The sequence below is a fragment of the Brienomyrus brachyistius genome, chromosome 19, assembly GCF_023856365.1.
Source record: "Brienomyrus brachyistius isolate T26 chromosome 19, BBRACH_0.4, whole genome shotgun sequence".
NCBI classification, from domain to species: domain Eukaryota; kingdom Metazoa; phylum Chordata; class Actinopteri; order Osteoglossiformes; family Mormyridae; genus Brienomyrus; species Brienomyrus brachyistius.
This window is the reverse complement of record NC_064551.1, coordinates 6,256,616-6,278,959: the sequence shown is the minus strand read 5'-3', so window position 1 is coordinate 6,278,959 and position 22,344 is coordinate 6,256,616. Positions and strand designations below refer to the sequence as shown.

The window sequence follows — 22,344 nt, the reverse complement described above, 5'->3', positions numbered from 1 at the left end:
TGAGGTCACCTACTGAACCACTGTGCTACCTTGCTGGGGAGATGCTTAAATTAAGTGGAAGGAAACAGCAAGAATATGCAGCATGTAAAAGGGTAGTGTGCGGCTCAGTGGGTCGGGATGCCGTGACAGTGAACGGAAGGTTGTAAGTTCGAATCCCAAGCTCAGCAGAGCAATTTCGACTTCAGACACTTTACCCCCAACTGCTTCAGGCACTGGCTGACCCTGCATTCTCAATTGTATCTCATTTTGGATAAAAGCATGTTAAATAAATCCTATATATATATAGAGAGAGAGAGCGAGAGAGACACACACATACAAAGTAAATTGCAAAGAAAAATATATTGGTCAGAAAAAGGCAGTTGACTGACTTGTAATATCACCTAAGTGTTGCGAATTCTCTATGGTGTCTCACCCTGCTTTTACCCCGTTTACAGCAGCACTGTCTATCGCCAGCGTCTGCATCCCCAGAGTGTCTGTGCTTGGGCTCTTTCTCCTGTGGGCACCCTGAGGGTATGCTAGCCAGCTGCAAAGCCCCACCGTCAGCCTTATGGCTGCCTGGGGGCTCAACCAAAGTGAGCCGACTGCCATTTGGGGCTACACTCTAGGCGTGGGTAGTGGGCTCACGGCAGCCCCCCCCCCCCCCCCAAAAAATTCACCCTCTCTGCTTTCTATCCAGCTCATTTCAATTTACATTATTTTTATATAGCACCACTCACAACGCAGCTGCCTCAAGGCGCTTAACAAGATTGTGTGGCAGTTCATTATTAGTACATAAAAAACTTTCTTTTCAGTACTGACAAAGCTATTTCTTAAATATTAACTATGCCCAGTTTCAAAAAGAATGATAGCAGACAGAAATTCAGGGTAGAAAAAAAAAAAATATATTAAATGCTTATTCAGAAGTATAATTTAAATACGTGGCAAATCTAATATTTTCTACTAAGTGCTTATGACGCGAGAGGCGTGTGGTTCGATGGGCAGCACTGCAGCATCTCGCCTTTCAGGACGAGGGTGTGAGTCCTACTCCCATTTTTGCACGTATGAAATGTGCACGTTCTCCCGGTGCTCGTGCGGATTTCTTGCCACAGTCTAAAATCCTGCCGTTAACTGAACATTCCCCGTAACTGGATGTGCTGGATGAGTATTCATGGAAAGTGAATGGATCCAGCGTCAGAAATGATTTAGCATATTGATACACTGCGATGTTAACACAGTTAATGGCAGACAGCAGCAGCCTCTTGCGAAGCATCGGACATGAGAACTGAATGTACACAGCCAGACAGACACATTGTCCAATTTTGCTTAACGGCGTTTTGTCAAAAGGTTTCCATTACTTTTGCTAATTTCAGCAAGAATTGGGCCATAGGACAGATCAGTCATATTTCACACTAGTAATTCTGCAATGAGAAAACAAAATAATTTGGTAAATACACACTATATGGATGAGAGTATTGGGACACATGGCCAATAATTTCTCAAGTCAAACAGCTTCAGACAGTTGAAGCGAATCTTATTTTCATTTCTTCACATAACGCCTTTCAGGATAAAATCCAGTGATCACACAAACGCATAAGCAGCTATGCTGGGCCTATGGCATAAAGCCTCCACTTCAAACCATCTATCTAATATTGGACAGACTTTCCACAATAAGGAAGTGGAGATAAAAGTACTCTGTACACTTTCACCGGTGTATCATTCCTGTTGGCTCTGAAGGGTGGAGATACCAGTTCATATTTTAAATAAAAAGAGGAAGACTATTCTTAGTGTCCACATGCTGTAGCACTGCTGGACTGAGCAGGAAGAGGACTGACACATTTGTACTAGACAACCACCTAGTTACCTGCCTCCTGAGTTAGAAGCACAAAGCCACAAATTTATTAACCCTTAGCTATCTGTCCGTAGGGCTACAATAATGATTCCTGGTCTTAGAGGTATGTCTTATGAGGAGAGGTTAGCTGAGCTGAATCTGTTCAGCCTCGAGCAAAGGAGACTAAGGGGGGACATGATCCAGGTATATAAGATTCTAACAGGTCTGGATGCTGTTCAGCCAAATAAATGGACTCGTGGCCAATGGTAGAAGTTAGCAGGAGAACATTATAAACTGGATTGGAAAAAGGACTACATAGCATGTAGAGTATGCAATAGTGTTCCTGTTAGTGTAGTGCAGGATATGACAACGGGGAGGGTGGAAAAATAATGGAACCATCACACAAAAAGGCAGTTTTGAAGTAACTAAATCGGAATTACGACATATTAAGTGGAATTCCAATAAGCAGTATGTGTCAGTTATGAAAGAGGCCTGTCACTCATCATACTAATACGTGACTTTTCAAAGACACCTGAAGAAAAACTCAAAGAAGCCAAGCAATCTGTGTTTGAAATGCAGGTGCATCAGTTGCAAAATTGCAAAATTATGCAATAGGTCAGAAAGCATTACAGCATGCAGCAAACAAACTTCAGCAAGAGGAAGAATAATTGCAATCTGAAGCTCACCAACAGGGACACACCGACATTCAACAAGATGTTTCCTTAGCACCATAAAAGCATGACCTGAAAAACATCCACAGAACTGAATTAACACCTGTGTGACCCAGTCTCAAGAAGAACTGCTTCACGAGGCTGGAATTTATGGCATGGCGGCTGTTTGGAAGGACATTGAACAAAGGCACATTATTTGGTGTAAGGAGCGCAAATCCTGAACAAATTCTGAACAGTGGTTATAAGGTCTGATCAGTGATCTTTTACCCTTCGTCCTACATCTGGACAGGTTTATGCTTAGAGGCGACCAAAAGCTGCCATCAACCCACAATGATTGTTGGCATGGGGAGCCATTTTACAGGAACCATTAGGTCTGATGATGGCTTTTCATGGTCATATAATGGAAAGGGGAATATGAAGACATTTTACACGACCAGATGCTTTCTATGACGCAAATATTTCTCCCTCACAATGTTCCCTTATTCCATGACAATAAATACCAAACACTGCTAAAATTCAAGCATGATACATGAACACCATCCAGGGTCTCCTCACTCGCCAGATATAAGCAGTAATGGATCTTCAGTCTCAAACAACTGGAAGCTTTTCTTCTCCAAATATGGTCCGATATTCTACTACGTATAATTCAGGACCAGTATGACAGCATTCCAAGAAGGACTGGAATGTTCCTCAGGTAAACGGTGACCATCTTTCCTTTATTTTCTACTATCTTTACATGGAAAATACATGGAAAATAATATTAACAGCTGGTACATCCTCCCATGCTTTATAATTTGATATTTGAGGTAATTAGCAGGTCACTGTGCAGGACATGAAAAAAATATATACATGAGATGCTGCTTTATTTGTCATTTACAGGAGAACATTGAAATTCTTTAGTGTTCACATACCACATCTTCTCATCTCTGCATCAGCGTCGCTGTCCAATGGTAGAAAAATCTTTTTACAGTTATTCGCTTTTGTCTCACACTGCAGAGACACTGGGAGGGGAAATTGACACTAGACAGCAGGTATAATATCCACTGGAACTGGAAATATATCTCAGTAATATGTGGGAATCTCAACTTAAATATGATCTTGCTGAAGACAAAAGATAAAGTTACATCGCTAATATGTAACATCTCAACACTTGTCTCAGTATTTCAATAAGGACACAGCACAAATCTCACTGTCTTGTGTGTCTGTGACTGGCTAAGAAAGTTATTCATATTATACATTTTTCAGCAATATCCAATGTATGTGGTCTCTCTGTATGTATGTTTCAGAGGCGGGTGATCCAATGAGGTAGAGGAGGTAGTGTTTCCTCTATTTTACAGATTAAATTATGTAAAAAAAAAAGATTGAAATATACTATAATTTTATTGGCTAATGCTTTGCATTAATGGCACCTTCATAATGTATTCATAAGCATTCATAGAACATTCATAAGCAGCATGTAAGTACACCTTAACATCCTTAACATTCATCGGATAATCATGTAAGGTCTGTTATTAGTGTATATTAAAGTTGTTAAGCTGTGTTAGACTGTTACGGTATACTCACATGATGCTTGAGAATGTTTTATGAATTCAGTATAAAGGTGCACTGAATGTTCTACAAATGCATTGCAAAGGCATTATGAAAGTGCAGTTAATGTAAAGTGTTAAGTTTTACTGTCATTAAAAAAAAACTCATTTTCTCTTTTCTTTGTAAACTTTCACTATTGCAATATTGTAAATCAGATTTTCTTCTTAACTCCTCGATTTCTTTTTAGCCACTAGCCACCACTGGTATGTATTTATATGAAAGCAAATTCAGAAAAATGTAGCCCAGCACAAAGCACTATTAATGCCTTATGTGAGGCTATACAGGGTTACATAAGAAGAGTGACTGCAGGCAGGGCCACTTTTCCGGAGCGGAATGCTGGAGAAAGACTACAGCTTTGAACAGGATGAATATGTATTTTCTGTTCCAGCCACTCGTCCACCAAACTGAACAAAGATGGAAATTGCATTGTTGTATAACCATATTTTGACAAAATTGATTTGGAAATAAAGCACCGCATTTTATAAAACAGCTACATTCGTCATGATTGTTACGAAAGAGCAAAACGCTTAAGCAGACCAGCAGCGACAGCCTGCCGGACCTCAACTGTACGCTGGGGATTCCTGTGCTTTGTGGGGAAATCGGGGGTCTCATGTGGTGATGTGTGGACCGTCACAGACCGAAAGTTAAGCTCGTAGGTGGTGCGATAAAGAAAATTTTTAATATTTTCTATCCAAATGCTTCACGGAGCAGCACTTACACAAAAGCACCTTCAGGCCTTCAGGACCAAAGAAGTTACTGCATCTTAGGTGTAGCAAACATGCAGCAATTTATCCATCCATCCATCTTTCAACCACTAATCCTGGTCTGAAGCAAAGGGAGAGGCCTGCAGTCACTCCCAGGAAGCTCGGGGAATATGGGTACACCCTGAATGGGCTGCCAGTCAATTGCTGGGCACGCAATCACACATTACAGAAACACTAATTCGGGTAGCATGCAAACTCCATACACACAAACGTTTGTATTTATTTCTTTGTGAGCACTGTGCGTTCATCTCTGTCTCTAGGATAAACCCTAATCCCAACAATCACACCTTTAACAGCTAACCAGCCCTGAGCTTATCCGTAAGTAACCAAACAAATTACAAGGCTTTTGGCATTTTTAGTTTCTTGATTGCAGTCACAGATTTTTATAAACTGTCAAAATGACAGGTTTTATAACATAGTGGGGACATTTGGTCCCCACAATGTAATATATCCATAACCCACACACACAGAGCATGGGTGGGATTTGACCCCTCAATGGTGCGTGTGACAAAGCCCCCCACCAATACACCACCACTATTCCTGTGTAATAACCACCAACTGCAACATTATACCAAGCTAACTGCTAACTGCTGCTACACCGCATCGCACTATATACATTATCGAAGCTTTTTCTTTTATATCGTTCATGCATATAATTTATTGTTTTGTCTTAATTGTCCTTGCTTGTTTTGCAAAACACCCCAAAATAAAGTCCTCGTATTGCCAGATGACATTTCCAAGGGGTTTGTACTATTAAATGCATAAAAAATGCCTAATTTTATTATCTATATTCAGTGGGCACAAATGAACCTGAAAATACGGATCTGAATTCACACAAAAGATGTCGAAACAGACTTGCTGTTCCATTTAGATTTTTTTGCGATTTCATTAATGTCACTGATCCGTATGTAAAAGTATTTGCCAGTTGATAAACGGCTGCGATTCTGATAAGTCCATGACATCCCTGGTATGAATCCTCGTCTAGGAGTCGCATGCGGAACCAAGCCAGCGGCCAGATGGGCTATTGGCAAAGCACCTTACAGGACGCCAGGACAAACGCGGGCCGGGCGACGCGGAGGTGTGACGCGCCCAGCTATCACAGAGGCTCATCATGAGCGCAGATCTTTGGAAGCTCTGAAATCCTTCCCGCTCGCACTTCCTATTGCGACCATCACTCCAGATTGCGGAAACATTGCATCACGTGTCACATGACGCAACTTCCATTAATATTCTTTGAGGTGTCTGCCTGAGATGAGATTAAAATATCTGGTGTCAAGGCTCCAGTTACATCCATTATGGCTGTAAAATTTACAGCTAGCTTTGGTGGTACTCAGGGGCATAGGGGACAACAGCTGAAAGCCTGTACTTCTTATCCCTTGGTTTCTACAGAACAGAGAAATACCATAACACTCTTATTTATGCAATGATTTTTGTGCCAGAGCTCATAAATACTGCCCCATCTATAAAATTTATATGCTAAACAGAAATTCCTCCCTGTGTTATAAACAAACATCAAAATGATGCAGAAATGCATTTATCAGCGGCCATAATGGAGAAGAGAGTTGCACGTAATATTTCCACTTTTTATTTTATGCCCAACGTCCGCAAGATATTCCTCACCCTTCGCATTGGGAGCAGCACGGGTCAGTGCACAAGAGGCTCCACCGGCTGGAGAATTGGGGCACTTCTGGCTGCGGGCAAGTCACTCGTGTCTGACCACCTCTTTCCGGGAGCGTCGACGTAGCAGTCGGCCAAGAAACACCAGGAGAACGCACCATAGTGCCCTAGGAATGCGACGGCAGCATTGTTCCTTTGCCATGCGACTCACTGCCACAGTTGGCACGTGACAAGCGATTCCTGCCAGAGTTATTCACACCCTTATCAACCTGATCTTACTCTCAAAATATGAGACGAATATAACCATTAATTGAACTACTATAAGATAATCTTAAGAAAAACAAACTCAAAAACACACGACGGTTATTGGGAATTCAGGAAAGTACAAACACAATTTAATCCAATCCTATTCAAATTTTTTAAAAAGTAGGCTTAGCCAGGTCTTTAGAAACTCTTAAGTGGTCACTCTGGATGAAAATGTCTGCTGAAGAAATAAATATATATATATGACTGCAGGCACTTACCAACACAGGGCACAGCCAACCACACAATCAGACATTAAGGACAACTGAGATATTCCCATTAGCATAAATGGACGAGGGGAACGCGCAAACTGCGCACGCACACACACACACACACACACACACAGAGCAAAGGCAGGATTACAACTGCCAGCCCTGGATGTGAGGCAGGAGTGCCACCCACAGAGTCACTGGATGACATCATCTGGATTATTTGGTGATTCATCGCTGATAGAGCAGACAGACGACATGCTTCTGCTACATAATGCCAAACACATAGTCATTTTGTTCTATTCTTACGTACTTAGGCAGTCATTGCATTCATTTAGACATGTTGTCTTCAAATATAGTTATTATCATACAGGGCATAACTAAAATTCTGGGATCCCAGAGAATGCCACTTTTCAATCTTGGGCCCTGAAAGCAGATTACACTTATGAACAACTCCAGTTAATCTTAGCATGTTTTTGATCTGTGGGAAGGGCGGGGGGGGGGGGGGGGGGGGGGGGTGGGTTCTTGTGGAGGAAACTCCATAACAACCTGGGGAAAACATGCAAACCCTACACACGTAGCGGCAGGGAAGAGACTCGGAGTGATGCTTTATTGATCCCTGTGAGGAAATTCTTTTGATGCCTCCCGCAACCTGCTCTTTAGGTGAGAGCAAGCTGGCCACAAAGGGCAGGACCCAATAGCAGAGCCCAGGAAGCTGGGAGTCAGGGACTTATTTTCGTGGACCCACAGATGTGCTGAGACTGGGTTTGAACTGGCAGTCACAGAGGGCCGGGCTACTGACCCCACATATAAACACGTATAAAAATGAATCACAGGATTCCAAATATTTACAAATGCCATCCTTCCGTAAAATGACATCAAAGCACAACATCAAACCAGGAAATAATATACCGGCGATGTCAGGAATGTCAATGTGGAATCGCAGACATGCTCCACAGGGTGCCAAGTGTGCGTCAGCTTTCATCCAAAACCACTACAGAGCAATTCAGACATGTTGGTGTCCTACAAAATGTAGGAATGCTAAACGACAATATAGAACCGGCCAAAATATCGAGAAGTTTCTGTTTCTAAAGCATGTGACAGAGGCAGAATGCTGATGGCACTGTAGCAGAATTTTAAATGCTGGTTTTAGGTCACTGAGATTCTCCAGCATCAAAGGTCAAACTCTGTAAATATGGCGTTATAAAAAATTCATAATGCATAACTGATGAGTCCTATAAAATCCCCTGTTTATTACCATCAACCTGCACAACTACCTTGGTGGAATACTATGAAATGCAATGAATATTATTTGGCTCCAATAAACTGCATGTTTTAACCAACAATCCCATAAAATAAAAGCAGTAAATGAGAGTAATAAGAGTCTGGAAGTCTAATATTATATCACAGGTCAGTAAAAAGGTTTAAATTTAATGTGCAAATGTGCAATATCTGCAATGAAATCCAAAGGACAGTTTTGTCTTTCCTTTTCTTTATTTTATCCAAAAAAAATAATAATAATTTGGTGTACCGATACATTCACTCGTCACAGTTTTCCTTGAATTCCTTTTTTTCCCCACACCTGTTTCAAAAACTCCCTCGTAGATAAACAGCGGAGTGCATTTTTTTTTTTTTACTTTTTTTTCTTTCATTAGAAAAGATACTTTCTTGGTATATCGTAATTTTCTTGTATGAAAAAAGGTGTTTGTTTTTTTTTAAACAAAAGAATCATTTTTATGAACAGAAGCAAGGTTACCTAGAGAAATATAACAAACAAACGTTCGTCAATAAGCCTCTAGGACCTTGTATGAGGAGAAGGGTTTGACGAAGTGGTAATCCAGGTTCCCGCAGTGGGGGCACTGTTGAACGTTGCTATACTCCGAGAAGTACTGCATCCCCACTCGCACGTCTATAACTGGCTTGCCGCAGTGCTTGCAGTTCAGTCGAGCCTGGCAGGGAAAGACCATCAGAATCTCAACAGTGAAGAGTATCCCAATGACGTTCAATGACACCTGAGCATAGCAGACAGCCGTGGATCACTAAACCTAAAAGATTTAATAGATATGTTAACCCCAATTTTAATGACTAAGGGTAAAATGTATGAAAACCACAGTAAGGCCAATTATACCTGAGGGTGTTGTTTAAATAACTGATCCTAATTATGACTATAATGGAACACTTCATTATGATACATGGCTTTTATTCTAAAACTCCTTCACAAGTAATTACATCTAGAGTGACCTAACATGCTTGAATTTTGTTACAGCTTTCCAACGGTTAGACATCTTCACAGTGAAAAGGCTATCAAGAATGGTTACAAAATTGCCAACCTGTTAGATCAGACCTAGTGTAATATTCCCATTCCTGTGCTGCCAGTTGCTGAATCTGAACAAGAACAAACTGACAGACTTGTAGAATAAGCCATGGCAAGCGAAAAAAAGGCGGGAAAGCACATCCCCACATATTTTAGCATTCAGTTTTATAGTACACCCTCTTCCCATTCAGCAACTACCTCGGTTTGCAACTATTTGCAAATACGACATAAAAAAATAGATGTCTGAATAATGAGCGAAACATTGAACAAATTTTGTAAGCCTGAATAAGAGTAATGCGTAACTGTACGGAAACTGAGCAGTAGCTTCCAGTGAGCTTTGCCGCATGAAGCACAGTCATGGTCTAAGCTAGGCTACCGCGAGATATACTTAGTGACCATTTCGCTTAATGACCTGACCTTTGGAATGGAACTCGGATGCTCAATGTGGGGTGGGGGGGGGGGGGTGTAACATGTAAGGCTACTTTGTAGTAAGATGCTAGCACTTTTCCATTGTTATCCAAGGTACGCTGTGGCTAACTTACCTGGCAGCACGGCGAGGCGGCTAGGATGTCGTAAGTGTACATGGTTCCCAGCTGGTGCCAGCTACCATCCCACTGCGACTTGCACTTGATGCAGACGATCTTGTGGACCCCCTCCAGGCAGTCGACACAGACGGCGTACAGGTGCATGAGCCTCCCTTCAAAAAGCAGACCAGCACGTCAATCCACACCCCCGAACTTAGACGGCGCATGGGCAGGAGCAAACACACAGGAGCGAGCCGGTGTCAGGCAGCGCCTTGATTCAGATTAAATAAAGGCGTGATTCGGATTAAATGAAGTCATGACTCAGATTAAATGAATAACGGCACCTGGCTGGCACAGACATGAAGGCTTCACTGACCAACCCCCTTTCCAGTTAACGGCTCATTGCTGACACCAAAAACAATGCACTGCAACCAGACAAAGTGCTGACCTTGAACAGACCCTGCAGCTCTTCCCAGCCATGATTAAAAGTTCTTAAATCACAGCCTCTAGATCAAAGCCTCTACACCAAACGAACGAAAACAAAATGTGCATAATGAGCACCAACCTGGTACGACTAATCTACTATACATTCCAGGCTATTTTACAGCCTGTCCCAAGATTTTTTTAAAGTTATATAATATAGAAGTTAGATGTTTTGTCATTAGTTGGGTGTTTGAATCTGACGCAGGTTGCTGCCAGAACAAAAGAAAAGTAAAGTAATATTCAGGGATGTTCAGGATGTTCACAAATCAGTGATGGTCACCTGACTGACCCCTGTAAGCCGAAGCGCATCCCTGCCTATATCCGCTGCCTTTGTTGCATATTCTCCTGCATTCTTTGCATTGAATGTTGCGTGCTGCATGCATTAGGAATACCAAATATGCAGGCTCCTTTATTTCTACAATTTATTGCACTCTCCAAGAGGACAAAGCCCTTCACGGAGGTAGAGATGAGGTATTGTCTATAACATCTGTGGTTATTATTGAGGGGGGGGTGCGGCTCTGTGAGTTTCTGGGGGTTCCAGTCCCATGTCCAGCAGAGTAATAAGGTAACTTAAGGCCCTGAAAAAGACACCTATCCACCCCCAAAAAAATTGCTCCAGGGCACTGTAAACATGGCTGATATGTAATATTTAGCCAAAATTGTCAAATGAATGGTTTGGAGTGGACATTAGATCTATATGAATTGTTAAAGTCGAGACCAGCAGGAGGCGCCCCAGAGTGTGGGGCATGGGGTTTTTTCCCCCACCTCCCACAAACTGACAGTGGCAAAATGTACTATCATCACTATTATAATAAACAAATTGTATATTCACTTTTAACAACTTATCCTGGACAAGATTGGTTGGTGTTGATGCCTATCTCAAAGAGCACAGAGCACACAAGGCAAGGGTGTACCCCACACAGGGTGAATCACACATAACAGGAAATTTGGTAATACCAATTAGGAAATACCAATTAGCCTAAATGTTTGTGCTTGGACTGTGCAAGGAAACAGGAACACTACAGGTTTCTACAGTTTCAAAATTTCAGATTTTTTTGTTCACATTCAGATCTTTCTTTTTTACTTTCAGGTCGTATTTTTCAGTTTCAGACTTGTGGCACTGGTTTGGCGTAGGGGCGTAGTATCAACGGAGAGGGGCGTGGTATGAGCTGAGGGGGCGTGGTATCAACTGAGAGGGGCGTGGCATGAGCTGAGAGGGGCTTGGTATCAACTGAGAGGGGCGTGGTATGACCTGAGAGGGGCGTGGTGTCAACTGAGAGGGGCGTGTTATGAGCTGAGAGGGGCATGGTATCAACTGAGAGGGGCATGGTATGACCTGAGAGGGGCGTGGTATGACCTGAGAGGGGCGTGGTGTCAACTGAGAGGGGCGTGGTATGAGCTGAGAGGGGCATGGTATCAACTGAGAGGGGCGTGGAATCAACTAAGAGGGGCGTGGAATCAACTGAGAGGGGCGTGGTATGAGCTTAGAGGGGCGTGGTATCAACTGAGAGGGGCGTGGAATCAACTAAGAGGGGCGTGGAATCAACTGAGAGGGGCGTGGAATCAACTGAGAGGGGCGTGGAATCAACTGAGAGGGGCGTGGTATGAGTTGAGCTGGTCGTGGTATGAGCAGAGAGGGGCGTGGAATAATGAGTGCAGCATAACAAAGCAGACTGCAGACCTCCATTGCTGCCTTCGGTATCAGCTTGTGCTAGATTCCAAATTCCAAATACCAGAGACTAGAGCTGTGCAATGTTGACCAAAATCTAACTTCCCAACGTTAGTCATTTCATATCCCAATACAATATATACATTTCAGAACTGTACCTCATATTAGTGTTTTTACAGATCCGCTACTGTAGGCCAAAGAATTAGAAAAATATCCGCAAATAAACAGGGGAGACATCACAAACGTTGCGTGATTCATAATTAGACAAGTGATCCACAAATACGCAAAACCCGTTTCAGGTGTACAAACTGCTCTGTATGTTTGCAGATGCGATTTTATACAATACCAATGAAAATACTTATTTGTGGGTAGTGATATATTTGTGTTTTTTTTCTACAGATCAGCCTTGCTATGAATGCGACAAAAAATCCGCAAATAAATAGCGGGGAAGTCACAAATGTAACGTGATCTGCAAATGGACAGGAAGTGATTCGCGAATATGCAAAACCCTTTTCACGTGTGACAATCACTCCATATTTTTGTGGATATGAATCGACACAAGACACATAAAAATACATTTTTGTGGATAGTAAAATAGTTGTGGCTTCGAGTTTAAACCTTAAGTCCAACACCACGGAAAAGTTTGCTTTATATGCAGTTTCCCGACTAATAGCTTTCAATGTCTGTAATATATTTCAATGTTTGTCTAAGTGCACTTCACATTGAATAGCGCACCTGCCTTGCTTAAAGTCAGTGGCATTGAATAGACACAGTGCAATTATTAATACATGCGTATAAAAACACATAATATTAACCCTGCGGTCAAGTTGCAGCAAAATGTGGACAAGTGTAGTGGAATTGCAAAACTATTGTGAGGGAACATGAAAGTATTGCATGAGAACGCAAAACTCATTATAAAAATATTTTGCCAACCTGACCTCTTCGGGGCTCTGCAGCAATACGACAAAAGTTCGCAAAAAAAAGGAGGGAAATCACGAATGTAGCAATCTGCATAAAGTGCAAAAATACAGATATTTTTGTGGATATGATTTTACACAAGAGCGGGAGGTTGACAGGAGGATCAGTGCGGCGTCAGCAGTGATGCGGGCGCTGCATCAGTCTGTCGTGGCGAAGAAAGAGCTGAGCCAAAAGGCAAAGCTCTCGATTTACCAGTCAATCTACGTTCCTACCCTCACCTATGGTCATGAGCTGTGGGTAGTGACCTAAAGAACGAGATCGCGAGTACAAGCGGCCGAAATGAGTTTCCTCCGCAGGGTGGCTGGGCTCTCCCTTAGAGATCGGGTGAGGAGCTCGGTCATTCAGGAGGGACTCAGAGTAGAGCCGCTGCTCCTCCGCATCGAGAGGAGCCAGATGAGGTGGCTCGGGCATCTGCTTAAGATGCCTCCTGGACGCCTCCCTGGTGAGGTGATCCGGGCATGTCCTACTGGGGGGAGGCCCCCGGGAAGGTCCAGGACACTCTAGAGGGACTATGTCTCCCGGCTGACCTGGGAACGCCCCAGGATTCCCCCGCAGGAGCTGGACGAAGTAGCCGGGAAGAGGGAAGTCTGGGTCTCCCTGCTGAGACTGCTGCACCCACGACCCGACCTCAGATAAGCAGTACAGGAAGGATGGATCTTACGCAACACTAATTTAAAAATACATATTACACCATTACAATTCTGTAGCTTGCCAGAGTATTTTCTATTGTAAAAGTAGCTCTCTGTAAAAAGCTCTGGCACACTCGACTCTCATTGTGCCAAAAGTCTATTAGACAGTTGAAAGCTAAAAGATCCAGTAAATAAATGTACCAATCCCGAAAGCCCTTGTGAACAGCATTTGGATTTATGGGCGTCACTACTGCATATTGTACATGTTAACGTACAATAGATAATAATAAATGGCTGTCTTTGGTATCTGGTGTCTAGCGCAAGCTGATGACGAAGGCAGCGATGGAGATCCTCAGCCTGCTTTGTTATGCTGCAATCATTATTCCACGCCCCCTCACCTCATGCCACGCCCCTCTCAGCTCATGCCACGCCCCTCTCAGCTCATGCCACGCCCCTCTCAGCTCATGCCACGCCCCTATGCCAAATCACAGCCACAAGTCTGACAATGGAAAAAGTACGTTTTTAAACTGTAAAAAAATATGATCTGAATATGAATACAAAAAATCTGAAACTGAAAAAATAAGACCTCAGACATGTTTTTTTAAATTAAATATCAAAACTTCAAGTTTCAGTTTCAATTTTTTTTCAAATTAACATAAGTCATTGGCCCTGATTTAACAACATAAACCCCAGGAGAAGCACAGGGAAAATATGCAGCCTCCACACACATGGGGCAGAGTGCAGGACTGAAGGTACGAGGCAGGAGTGCTACCCATACAGCCAGTGTGCTGCAGGCTATCTAGGCAATATTCTCCAAATCCTAACTGGAAGAAATTATTGAAGCATATCAACTTGCACACCTTAAAGGTAAGATGTTCCTGCAGAAGACTGGTATTGGTTACAATACTGTGAACTAGCAACCTGCTGGTGTTGTAAACCATGCTGAATGAACCTGGGGGCAGTAAAGGCTGAAACATTACCCTGTAAGTGGCAGGGAACGTCATACTCGATCTCCTCATGGCGGGACGGGCTGAGAAACAGGGTCCCGTCGACCAGGGGGAACTGCTCGAAGACGGGCAGGACACGGAGGCACAGAGCACAGTTTACCACGTTGCGGTGGCTGGCGCTGAGCGCCGACAGGATGAACTTGCGTAGGTCCTCGCCCTGGCCCGCGTGGGCGTCGTCCTCCATTCGCACGTGGTACGTATTGAGCTTGTGCCTGGGGATGTGCGCCAGCAGCTCAGAGAGGTCCAGCCTCCGCAGGAACTGCACGGGGTGGTCCGCGGGAGCCAGCCGCATGCCGTGCTCCGGGTGGATGTGGCGTCCCACCGCCGACCCCGGCCCAGCTAGCAGGTGTCGCCGCTGGCCATCTATGTGCACGGCCTTCTTCAGGAACTCCCCCAGGTGACGTGAGCTGCGGGGGCCACCAGAGGGCAACGGTGAGAAGAAGGAGAAGCCGGAGGGCGGGGACTGACCGGGCGAATCGCATGGTGAACGGGGGCCCAGGCTGGTGCCACAGAACAGTCCGACAGCGCTCCGCTCCTGAGAGTTCTGCCGACGAGGCAGCTCCGGCCCGGATGTCCGCTGGGCCACCTTATTCCCTGTAAGCTTGCCCTTCTTGAGGTCCTCTCCGGATTCCGGGGCACCCCCGCAGGCTCCGCCGCTGCCGGTCGCTCCGCCGCTGCCGGTCGCACTGCAGGGCTTCCCCAGGCCCTTCTCGGGCCCCACCTTCTTCTTGCGTTCGTCCTGCATGCGCTTCACCTGGTACCAGTCCGTGTCCTTCTTCAGGTGGCCCTGGCCACACCGGCAGGAGCAGAAGCGGAAAGCCAGGTCATAGCCCTTCTTTGTCCACATGTTCTGCCGGCACTGCTTCTCGTTCCAGCTGCGCGCGCGGCCGATGCAGTTGAACTGTGCCAGGATGCTGCTCTCCCACTCGTAGAAGCACTGCAGGTGCATCCAGTTGCCATACGGACAGGCCTCGCTGTTGCACACCACTCGCTGGTAGTCGTCCTTTTCTAGGTCAATGGGCCTCCCCAGACTGCACACCAGAGGCGTCGCACATGGGACTTCTGTGGGGGGGGGGGACAAAAACACAGAAATTATAGAATTTCATTTAAAAGCCCAGAGACAGATTCATGCTTAGTAGCACAAATGCTTCATATGATCGCAATCAAGTAAATGATACATCCATTGAAACATTTATAAATGACCCACATATAACTGAACTTTTTCCAACGTAAAATACCACCTTTTTGTGTGTCGCCTTCAGAAATAAGCAGAGACATTTTAATGGACAGACACGTCAATGTCATTACAGAAAAGTCTGAGGCCCAGTGCAGCTGCTGGCTCCAGCTGCATAATCCTGCTAGAGGAAGCACATTTTTATTGAAAGATAAGCATCTTGAAAGCTGGTCAAACCTGCCATAATACCTTTAATGAAGTTTCAGAATTACGATATACAATGATGAAGGAAGTGTAATCGGTAGGCAAAGGCAAATGAACTTGGATTGTAGGTAAAATTTGAATGTAATGTGTTCGGAAAAAACAAAAAATAATCACAATCATACCAAGATGACAAATACAATAATAAATCCATGGGTGTCGTTAGGTCCGATCTCTCTGGGCTATTTTAAGCCAGGTCCCAGGTATTTTACCCCCAATACAGGCCTTCCTTCAAAGTCAAAAAACATGATTTAGCCGGAAACACCCCTGATCACATCCATGCATACAATTATTAAGTATGACACTATTAAGTTTAAAGTCTCAGTTGAACATGTTCGTACACAATACACTACACATTTGAAACAATCACTTAAATGTGGTGAACTGAAAAACATTTACGCTAAAGTCACCAAATAACTTTTTATGAATGACAATAGCACTTGTTTACTGGAGTTATCTACTGCCTGAAGTCCATAATCTTTTCAATGCTGCCTTAACATTGTTTTAGTGTGATAGGGTCTTGTTGGCAGCGACTCCATCTAACGACACATTTCCTTCCTCTTAAGTTTTCAATTACTGCTATCCCTTAAAATCCTTGAAATTACCTTCAGTAAAATTACATGGGATTTTGCATACTTTAATTTGTTCCGCAAATTCTGCCAAAGGTCTGCCAGCAACACATATTATACAGTTAGAAATGTGCCAGAACTGGATGCGGATAATCGATATAAAGCATGCATTCAAAAAATAGTCGTGTGCCAGATTATTATTTTATTCATATTATTTAGCTATGACAAAAACCTTGTGAACCTCACTGCAACCTTAACAGCATAAGTAGCTATAAACAATTTTAAATGATAAATTGATGATAAATGCTACAACATCACAAATATTTTACTACTATCCTATTTAATTTTAACATTTTATTTAGCTGGGGTTGTGGCTCAGGGGAGCTCAGCCTCTGTGCTTATAATCAGAAGGTCACCAGTTCAGATCCCATTCTAAGCAGGATAGTCGCATCTCCATTGGGCCTTTGATCAAGGCCTTTACCACCCCTACCCCCCTAAAACGCTTCGGGGGTGCCTATTAAATAGCCTGACCCTGCATTCCAACCCCAAGCCTCACCTGTAAACCAATCATTTCATTTTTCTCTATATCATTTTTATGGTCTTTAAAAGAAAATATAATAGAACAAATGCATTATTCAGTATCTAGATAAAGCCTGATGGAGTGTTTGCAAAAAAAAATACTTATTGTTTCTCTCTTACTAAGCAATTTCATGCTACGGAACATGATTTGATATACATGTAAATTGTCGTGCCAGAATCCCCCCATTATTCATTAAAGTATATCTCTGCACAGTTAACATATACTTTTAAATGATGGCTTAATTAACAACTGCCACCTAGATCCCCAGCAGAAACCCCCCTCTCCACCGTCTACCAAGCCGCCCCCACCCTCCTGCCGAGCACCATGTTATATTTACCTTTGGGCTTAACGTTGATATTAAGCGCGTTGATTGGCTTATACCGAGTCACGTGAGATTAAATGACTATATCAAGCCGAACTTGTGGCTTCGGCCTAATGTACTTTATTGAATTACCTCTGCGGAAGCCCAGCTGTGCGATCTGTCAATCGCTGTGCAATATACAGCAAACAGATGTTATTAAAATGCATTCAAGTCACGAGGCCCTTTTATCTTGAACAAGTTATTACAAGTGTACAAAGACCGGGACAAAAACGATGCCGTTCTCGTGTTTGCATTGTTAGATCGGTTCTCCATCGTTATCAAAACAACGGAAATGTAGCTAATACGCGTGTATCGTCGGCGTCTCGGGATTATCTGCCCGCAAACGAAACGATCGGTGGACGTGTGCAGCCGTGTATGTTTTATCCATATCAATGTGGCCCTTACCGCTAGTATTTTCATTTGGTGGTGCAGCCGTAGCCCCCAACAACGCAGTCGGTACCGCTTGCGCTCCCGTTGCGGCAGCATTGGCTCCATTTTCCTGTTCATCTCCACTACTATTAGTGCGCTTATTTCTCTTCCCCTTGTTTTTCTGGTTAGGCATCGCGGTGTTCCTGTTTATTAATAAGCACTCGGCTGTCAGATCTTGCCTTTCATTTCCACGGCGGCTGTTTTAAATTGAAATGGCATGTAAGAGCAATGGCGTTCGCGCCCCCCGCTCCTTCTTTACAGGTGACAGTGCCTTTCACGGCTTTATCGCCCTCCAGATTTCTGCAGTCCTGACAGTGAAGGTATACCACGAAGAAGGCGTGTCTGTGCCTTGTTTTGATTCCTGTTCCGAGCTCGAACGGTCAGGCGCTGCTTTCGCCCAGCCTCGGTGACGTCGGCTGGCTCCGCCTCCCGGGATATAAATAGATCTGGCAAGGGACTCCTGACGCGACAAATTCAAGCCTTTAAGGGAGTTGCACTAAGGTGTCTCTTAAAAGCTCCTTGAGCTGAGTTAGCCAGTGTTCTCTCAAAACAGGTTTCTGGGGTTTCCTGTTTGTGATGCAATTTTTCACAGTAGTTGCAGTTCTGCGCCAGTCATTGCGGTAAATGCACCACAGCGCCTGATTTTTCAGACGCGCTTTTCATTGTGAAACGTGTGATGCATATATAATACATAGATATTTTGCACCACCGCGCAGTGATACTTCAAAGTCCTGGAATGTATTCAACTCCTAAACAAGTTGCATGGCCGTGTTACAGCATATTAAAATATAACAACTACAACAATAATATGATGTTACTATCATCATTATTATTTAATAATAATTCAACGCAATTGAATCAGCGCTTAGAGTGTTTAAATAAATGTGTTCAATGGAGACATTTCTCCGAGAGAATTCATCAGAACACACAGTTGGAGTTCAATATTCAGTTTAGACTTTATTCTTTGTATGTTGTACAGCACTTTGATTCTTGTTCACTGTTTAACCATAGTTACAAGTACAAACTTCCTGATGCATGTCAAAAATGCACATTTATTATGATTACATGTATAAAAAAAAAAAAACAAGGGTTCAACACCAAGACAGCAACTCAGCAAATGCCAAAGGATATATTTTTACTCCAGAGCAATTAAATTCCATAGTTTTCTGTTACATTATCTTAGGTTTACGAAGATCATAACTCCAGTCATATAAACGACACATATAGTCTCCTGAGTGTGTTTTTGTACAAGAACTCTATGTTAGATAAATCTTCCTTATATATTTTTTTCTGCACTAATCTTATATTTATTAAACATATATTCTTCTTGGTTAAACACACAAGATCTCTGCCAAGACCTTTAAATCATCTGAAAGTCCCACCACTTTAAAGGGCACTCATGTAACTTGTAAACTGAGTACATATGGCTCAAGGTGGAGTTAAAATATGCAATTTTGGTGATAGAATTAGCGGTAACTTTTATTAAAATAGTTATTAAAATCCTTTAGAAAGAGATTCTGAGAATAAGTGGGGGGAAATATTCCTCTATGAGGTGTGATAATCTGTCCCAAACTCAGGTTAAGTCATTTTGATTCTCTCCTGAAAAGCACTACGAAATCAAACATCCATTTTAGCACACAAACACCCTATTGAGAGTTGCACTAATAAAATACCATATCATTGCACGTGAAATGCATACAATCCCCCATACACTATTAATCTTGTGCATTGTCAAAGTTGTGCACTTTATAAAATACAAAGGTTATATTTGACTGAAATTTCAATTTAAACAGCCAATGTTTTCAAAGGACCCTGAATAAAATACCAGCTAATTTTATTTATGCATTAGTCAAAGACGTAATAAAGGAGGTAGTCGTGTACCCATGTAAGTAATTGTCTATGGCATTTAAAAATGAGAAAGTGATCATGGAATGATGAATTGTCTGAGTAACAAACAGTAGCTATGACATACGTGCAACCTTTAGAAAATAGTAATCCTTAATTTAATAATAGTAAAAAAAAAAACATTCATGCAACATACAAATTGTCATTTCGGTTGCACCCATTTGCAGTCACCCTGAAAATGCTGATTGATGACTTTTTTTTTCCTAATGCTGCATGGTATTGCACTAACAGAAAATTGTATTGTATACATGTATAATTGCTGGTCCTGCATCAGTTCTACAGCAGTATGACATCGACATTATCATGGACGCCCTGTAGGAGGAGCTCTCCATCAAAGGTGATGATCTTCCTCCGTTTGGCAGCCTTCAAGGTTCCCACCAAAGCTTCAAAGAGGTTGGCACATTTCTCATCATTGAAGAGTACCCCAAACTTCACACTGGTCGTTCCATCTGCATCTGCAATGGAATCAGGAGATCCAGGCATTCATCTCACTACTGTGCTTTAAAGACTAATCTACATAGACCATTTTGCCCTGTATTAACCAGATTTTTTTATATAATCTTTTTATATATTCTTTAAATATGTAGTTTTGTTGTATATATTTCTTATCCTTGTTGTATTTCCACTTTGTGCTACTGGACAAAGAACCTTGAAATTATTGCACTGACCTCGTATTAATTTGATAGACTTATTTCTAGTACATGAAGCAGTTCAGTGTGATGATAGTTATTTCTTGTACATTTAGATTACTTAAAAAGTGACTGACCTACTCGTAATACTCACTTTTGCTGCCAAGACGTTGGATCTCCTCAGTTAACAGCGCTACCTCATGAGCCACGTCCATTGTTTCTGCAAGTTACACGGCACACATTACTGACTATATGCTACGGCATAAAATGATATGACCTTGTAGATTATACTTTCCCTTTTAATTACACATGGCCACAGCGAGAAATACAAATACGATTGTGGAGATCACACGTGGGTGTTTTGGCATCAAGGTGCACGGAATCATCGCAGGAATAAAGCAACTACGGAAACCACTTTCTCTCTGTTCTTAAGGTGTTGTACTCTAATCTTAACGAAATTATGCGCATTTTTCCTCCTATAAAGGATAAGGAGTCTGCTTTATTCTTGGCTGTATGTTTCCTTTGGCCATTCATTGGAATGTATGTAGGGCTAGCAGGGCTCTTATGCGCAATGGCGAAATAATAATAGCCTAATAATAATAATATATATACATATAATGACGAAAAGCCAAATAAAGACGGATCAACAATTGGTTCACATCCCAGATTTGAGTCCCTGCCAAGCGCTTTTCTCTCGTTTCAATTCTGTTCTAACCTGCCGGGAGAAACGGAGGGTGGAGCGACCCGAGTCTTTTACTGCTTTCGTCTGATTGCCCCGATTCTTTCAAATTTCTCATACATACGGAAAATGTTTCGTGCTGCGGTTTCCAAAAGACACACTGCCTCATGTAACAACGCCGGCCAACCTTATTATTCCGATCGAGAATCAATAAATGTAAAATAATACGGATCCAAGAAATAGAACGCGGAAGTGCCCGGCTTTTACCAAACTCCAAAACACATGATAGAGTACGCGAAAATTCTAATCGCTCATAACCCGATCATTACTATTAACCATTGCAATCCGTATGAAAGATAGTAATTAAAGAAATATACATTGACACTGATACACCCTGCAGCTAACAGCATACGGTCAAAACCGCTGCAAAGTGAAGAATCCGCATTTTGTCAGAGTCGCCGCAGTTCCATATAAAACATATCCAGCACACCCCAAATTTGCTGTTCCATTTATTTCTTGTACATTGAAAATGTGCCAAACTCACCTCGGCAACTGGATGTAGTAATCTTTCTACTGAAGTCTCTGCACTCATAAAAAAAAGGAACTACAGGAAGTGGGTAAACTCACTGTCAGGAGAGAGCAGTTAATAGAACCATACAAAGGCAGTCGGTGACTGTGACGTCACAACGCCTTGCCAGAAAGGGATGTACCCGCAAAAACGTGAAGGTGATACGCTACTATATCCTGGCACTAATATCTGTTTTCACAAAGCAAGACGTTGCAAGAATGCTGTCATTGAGATTTTAGTTTAAAGCGACGTTCAAAAATTTTGCTTAGTACTATGCTGCTTAGGACAATATATAATCAATGCCTTATTGATTATATTCATAATGGCACCATATATAATATAAAGCAATGCATATGTAATAGTGTGTTGAGAAACTGGAGTCGTGTGGCATTTCTATAAGGAAAACGCACACAGCATTACATGGTGGTAAAGAAGTGTTTTTTTTTCTTGCAATTACAAAATCATATGCAACCGTACTGTCAGAAAAAGAGTACCAGTTTGTACCTTTGCTTGTCACTGGTGCTGTACTCACAAGTGTTTGCCAATTGTACCCCTAGCTGTAGGTAATTCAGTCTAATTTAAGATGCATAAATTGACAATAAGAACATCCTTAAGGTACAGACAGCA

The 22,344-nt window shown here is 42.6% G+C and overlaps 2 protein-coding genes across 2 annotated transcripts; both read right to left on the bottom strand.

Moving 5' to 3' along the window:
- Positions 1-8,433: 8,433 nt before the first annotated feature.
- On the bottom strand, positions 8,434-18,330 carry heca (hdc homolog, cell cycle regulator). Its single transcript, XM_048986355.1, has 4 exons — positions 17,913-18,330; positions 14,536-15,624; positions 9,815-9,969; positions 8,434-8,907 (listed from the first exon to the last, which is right to left on the bottom strand). The coding sequence occupies exons 1-4, from the start codon at positions 18,067-18,069 to the stop codon at positions 8,743-8,745; spliced, it is 1,566 nt and encodes a 521-aa protein (XP_048842312.1). The 5' UTR covers positions 18,070-18,330; the 3' UTR covers positions 8,434-8,742.
- Positions 18,331-18,867: 537 nt separating this feature from the next.
- Positions 18,868-21,847, bottom strand: abracl (ABRA C-terminal like). Its single transcript, XM_048986153.1, has 3 exons — positions 21,694-21,847; positions 20,625-20,690; positions 18,868-20,296 (listed from the first exon to the last, which is right to left on the bottom strand). The coding sequence occupies exons 2-3, from the start codon at positions 20,683-20,685 to the stop codon at positions 20,118-20,120; spliced, it is 240 nt and encodes a 79-aa protein (XP_048842110.1). The 5' UTR covers positions 20,686-20,690; positions 21,694-21,847; the 3' UTR covers positions 18,868-20,117.
- Between the last annotated feature and the right edge of the window lie 497 nt (positions 21,848-22,344).